General features: G+C 31.6%; 1 protein-coding gene across 1 annotated transcript; it reads left to right on the top strand.

The window, feature by feature from the left end:
- Nucleotides 1-2,191: 2,191 nt before the first annotated feature.
- Nucleotides 2,192-3,642, top strand: LOC110929148 (glutamic acid-rich protein). Its single transcript, XM_022172270.2, has 2 exons — nt 2,192-2,341; nt 2,606-3,642. The coding sequence occupies exon 2, from the start codon at nt 2,669-2,671 to the stop codon at nt 3,440-3,442; it is 774 nt and encodes a 257-aa protein (XP_022027962.1). The 5' UTR covers nt 2,192-2,341; nt 2,606-2,668; the 3' UTR covers nt 3,443-3,642.
- The last annotated feature ends 2,067 nt before the right edge of the window (nt 3,643-5,709 follow it).

Genomic DNA, 5,709 nt, shown 5'->3' with positions numbered 1-5,709 from the left:
GTGTGTAGGATGAATTACGAGTTGTGTAGGATATATTTCAATATATGTAGGATAAATTTTCAAAACGTGTAAGAGAAATTTTGATGTGTGTAGACAAAAAATTTAGTGTGAAGGACAATAGTCTTTATGACTAATTAATTAGTCAAAGATAATAATAAATGAGATGTAAGAAAAACTATTTAATGTTTTACAATTGTATCCTTTGTTCTTTTTCTTCTCAATCTAATTTTCTTCTCAAATGAACCTCCCCCATTATTACGCTCGTGCGTATATATAATATTTTAGTTGCAAGCTTAGTCAAGCTTGATATGTAGGGCTGCAAACGAATCGAACGAACAGTGGCGAAGCTTGAAAATTTTCACCGGGGGGTCGGAAGTCACCGAACCTAAAATTTCTATATAAGTAAATTTTTTTATAAAACCGGGAGGTCGAAAACGTATATACCTAAAAAATTCTACACGAAACATACATACATAACACTACTGAACGAAAAGTCTGGGGGGTCGGGCGCCCCTCCCGGCCCCTTAAATGCTACGCCCTTGCGAACGAACACGAACTAGACCTTGTTCGTGTTCGTTTGTTAAGAAATATATGTGTTCGCGAACCGTTCACGAACACTTATCGAATGAGATTTTATGTTCGTGTTCGTTTATTAAGGAAATGAATTTATTCGTGTTCGTTTGTGTTTGTTTGTTTGTTTAGGCAAAGAACAAAAATGAACGTTGACGAACACAAATGAGCACAAACTAATGTTCATGAACACAAATGGATACAAACGAACACAAACAATCGTTCATGAACAAAATATATAATACACTGATACTTATTAGATATTTAATTTGTTGGAATTTTGAAGTATTTAAATAAATATAAAAACTAAAAGCACTAATGAACTATCGAACACAAACGAACATATTACCGAACGTTCACGAATATAAACGAACGAACACGACCTCTGTTCATGTTTGTTCAATTAACTAAACGAACGAAATTTCTTGTTCGCGTTCGTTTGTTTAATAAACGAACGAACACAAACGAACTTCCCGCCGAATGGTTCACGAACTGTTCGCCGAACGTTTTGTTCGTTTGCAGCCCTATTGATATGTGAAACTCAGGTTTAAGACCGTTTATCAAATAAACTGAAGCACCGAATTCATCATCACCCGACCTACTACTCAGGTGTCATGGGTGTTATGTACTTTTCCTAGGTCGATAACATTACATAACAACACTTTGAATTACATAACAACACTATCGACCCCGCCATAGAAAAGAAAAAACGGACGAATAATGCAGTTCTCTTATGTATTCTGTGTTTAAATGTACTATAAATTGGTTCCAAATTTTTCTAAACTTTATGCAATAAACAGAAATCATACACCCAAAAATTACAGGGAATCGTAAAGCATAAGTTTGATTAGTGGTACCAGACGATAAGGTGATACATAAGAGTAGCTTTACGTACGATGAGAATTTAAGCAAGCATTTCATGTCATATGCAGCTTAAAGTTGATACGCTACTATTGTGTCACTGTCACATAACTCCTAGTTGTAGCGGTAATTCTTTTTTAACATGATTACATGTACATGGTGTATATCAATATCACATCCTAATACTATTAGTTTGGTGATTGTAATTTAACAGGTTAACTTATTCTACAAAGGCTCCTAAAAGTAAGAAGTGTACAAAGACACGATACAGAATGTAAAATATAACACAAAGAAAAATATAACACAACGTCGAGGAAAAAGTCACAATGATACAAATATAAAAAATACTCAATGATAATTAAAATACACAATGATGATAAACAAAAATCCTAAAATCTACAACCTATAAATCCAAAAGTGAAAATCTAAAATCTCAAGTTGTAGATGAGACGGTTTTAATGACGCTTGAATGAGGTCAATCCCACATTCGACCTAGTCTAATCAATACTTATTGTTATACCGTTCATGCCCCTCAAAGAAGTTCATTAATACCTTTTGTACGACTTCATATTTTTATGAGTCTTTATATCTAATATAAACTGTAATTTAACTAACATGTAAAAATGCCAATATCATATTTTAACCGTGATTTAACTAACATGTAAAAATGCCAATATCATTATTATTATTATTATTATTATTATTATTATTATTATTATTATTATTATTATTATTATTATTATTATTTCTGAAAAGCTAGTAGCACAAAAGATTCACGGATCGCCCGTTTACGAAAAAAAAAAGTAAGAATGGCTCACGATCAAGTTGCAGAAAAACTCAAAAACATCTTCTTCACTGTGCATCATCATCATCATCATCATCATCATCAACTTCAAACACCAATCTCAAGGTATTCTCCCATCATCTTCTCTCTCTCATCATTTTCTTTCAACTTCCTTTATGTAGTATTTTTATTTTATGTTGTTTAACTTAATTTAAGCAGATTCCATAAGATAGACAGACGGTTCCATAACTAACCCTAATTGTTATAATTTCAAAATTGATTGTTTGAAGTTAGTTCTTTTGATGAACTGTTCGAGTTTATGCTTAGGTTTCGTACAAATTGTTTGAAAGATTGTAGGATTTGATTGAATTTGTTTATTCTGTTTTTCAGTGATTGGATATATTTTGGATGAATTTGATTCATCTATGGAAGGTGTGATTGTGCCCTAATTCAATGAGCCTCAATATGCACAGATACTCACCTGTTAGAAACCCTAGGTCAAAAGGTATCAAAATCAAGCATGTTTTCAGAATCTGTTTCTTAATTTCTGTTTGCTGTTGGTTCATCTTTCAAATCAAGAGGTCTCATTACAATACAAAATCTTTGGAGTCTGTTGATAGTGATACCGAGGTCTTATTGCGTAAAAATAGTGTCGATGAAGTCGTTAAGTTAGGTAGGAAGGATGTTCGGCCTAAGGAGACCGCGGTGAGTGAAGAGGAAGAGGAAGATGACGATGAAGAGCATGGAGTCGAGGAGGAAAAAGACGATGAGATTGACGAAATTGAACAGTATAAGTTTGATGATGAAGAGATGGTGAACGAAACCGAAACTGCGAACGAGGCACGTGAAGAACACTATAAAGCGGATGATGCTTCTAGCGCAGTTACTGATCAAAGTGAAGGGCAAAGGTTGGATACCAATAAGTTTATTGAACATGAAAGTCAAGTTAATAGTGGGGTTAAGGTTCGAGAAACGGGCTTTGAGTCCGCCAACGTTTCTTTTGGTCATGGTCGATACGGTTCTAATTCAACTCGGGTGGTGGAAGAATTGGAAACTCTGTTAAAGTCAACTAATGCGTCGGCAGTTGTTGACCCGCTAACAATCTTAACCGCTGAAGAGGCTGAAACTGAAGAAGATACGGATGAAGTTCAACATGACGCGATAGATTCGACCGATGTTATAGGTTTAGAGGAGCTTGACAACAATGAAGATAGTGTTGCAGAATGATGCAAGATAGTTTGTAGTGTGAATTTGAAGTTTGTAATTGTTGTTTTCACAATGTTTATATTTGGGAAAATGTTGGTTCAAAGAGCTGATCTCCTGTGAAATGTTGTGGAGCATTGGTAGTCGGTAGATTATGCAGGCTGCCAAAAATGTAATAAGCCAGTAATGTATCAATGGGTTTAATCTTAATTATTCTCTGATTTTTTTTGCCAAGTTTTTTTAATTTTTGTAATAGAAAGTTATCTAAAGGTTATAGATTGTTTTGGTAAATCAAATTAATAATAATAATAATAATAATAATAATAATAATAATAATAATAATAATAATAATAATAATAATAATAATAATAATAATAATAAGAGGGTTTAAGAATAATGAGAATAATAATGATTACTATTATTATGATACTTTTTTTAAATAGCAAACTAACCTACTTTTGTTGACATTGAGACTTAAGAGTCGGACATAGCTAAGGAGTACGGGTTACATCCGCTACCCCTCAACTTTTACTACGTAATGCAATTTATTTATTTATTTTTATGTTTTTTTTTTTTTTTGTATTTTGTTACCGTGAAAAAATATTTACGTTACCCGTCAGATTATTTTAGGCTACCACTAAAAATGGGCTTTTATTGAAACTCCAACCAATAAATTTATGATTAAAAGCCTAATATAATTAAACTCAATAGCTCACGTAATAAAAACACAAAAGCTCACATGGTTGGTTAAAACTTAAAAGCCTAAATGATTTGGGTTTGGTTTTAGAGTTTATGTGCAATTAATTTTAGATTTTCTAAGGTTTATGCCATTATAACATTGGATTTTTCACTTATAAATTGTTCTAATTTTATATTAGTTCACTTAAAATTTTAGGGTTTATGTGCTATGGTTTGGAAGATGAAACCACATTTTAAATAAATTCTTATTAACAATTTGTCTAAAAGAAAAGACCGAGAAAATGATGATATTGGTCGAACTCCAAATAGTTTGATAATGATATGCAAAAGGATAAAAAAAATTGTTTAGATTTTATGAAAGTACGGTTTTTGTACATTGTAAGAAAGTACCGTAAAAAATTGTACATTTTATGAAACTATGGTAAAAAAATTTTTTTAAGATTATCCCTTAAATTTTAGTCTGAATCTGTCACTATTGAGACTTAAACTTTTATTGTTTGGAAATTGGGAAGGCTTACATCTTAGAGGATTCACATCCAACCCCTCAAATTATGTGAGAGAGATTTTTATTTTATGAAAAATGGTTGTACGTGGTTGTGAGTAGAGGAGAGGTAAAATGTTACTGTTAATTTAGTAATCTTGAGGGGACACTGTTCACTCTCTATAATTTTTTAATATATTTGAAAGTGGGTGTGAGTGGAAAAGAGGAAAAATATAATGATAAAAATATTAAAAAGTATTATTTAATAAAAAAAAGAAAAAATAATATAGCTAAAAAATGGGAGATTGGATGTGAATGCTCTTAAGAAACACCTTGTTAATGAAAAGATAGATTGATATTTTATTAGGTGAGTTTTTGTTAATGGAAAAGATAGATTGATATTTTGTTAGGTTCTTGACAGGTGTGTTATGGTTATACAATAAAGGATAAACTTTAAAGTAAAGATAATATAATATATAACTTTATAATTATATTAAATTAATGATAAAACAACTCAAAAAGTGGAGCATAAAAATATAAAATATGAATGCGCAATAGATGTTGATTGTTGAGGCATATCCAACCTAGGAATGTACACAAACTTAGGTGAGAACACCAAACATTTTTCCTAATTCTCTTGTTTATAGGCATATGAAGGTCTAGAAACAAGCCAATACATTGTATTTGACATCTAATCCTACCAAACTATAAATCGGCTGACTTTTAAAATACGATGAATCAAATAACTACAAATATAACCAAATAAATTATATCTTCACATATTAAAAAGCTTCATAAACAATCAAAAGTTGTCTCAAATGGAGTTATAGTGAATGAAATATTAATCAATTAAATTTCTTGTGTTTAAAATGAAAGTGTTTTTAGAAATTTGATGAAAAGTTGATCAATACTGAACAAACCTTGAAGTAGTTTATACAGTGGCGGATCTAGGATTCGCGCCAAGCAGTAACGTTTTATAAATAAGCAGTAATAGAAAAAACGTCAAATTTTTCCAAAATTTACACTAATTTTACACTACCGCCAGAGCGCCAAGGGGTAGCGGGCGTTACCCCCTGTTATACACTAGATCCGCCCCTGAGTTTATATGTAC

This window comes from Helianthus annuus, chromosome 3, assembly GCF_002127325.2.
Source record: "Helianthus annuus cultivar XRQ/B chromosome 3, HanXRQr2.0-SUNRISE, whole genome shotgun sequence".
In the NCBI taxonomy this organism is placed as follows: Eukaryota; Viridiplantae; Streptophyta; class Magnoliopsida; order Asterales; family Asteraceae; genus Helianthus; species Helianthus annuus.
The sequence above is the reverse complement of the archived record's forward strand: the minus strand, read 5'-3'. Positions and strand labels throughout refer to the sequence as shown.

Coding starts and splice junctions, on each gene's coding strand:
- LOC110929148 (XM_022172270.2), top strand. CDS start 2,669: ATGAGCCTCAATATGCACAGATACTCACCTGTTAGAAACCCTAGGTCA.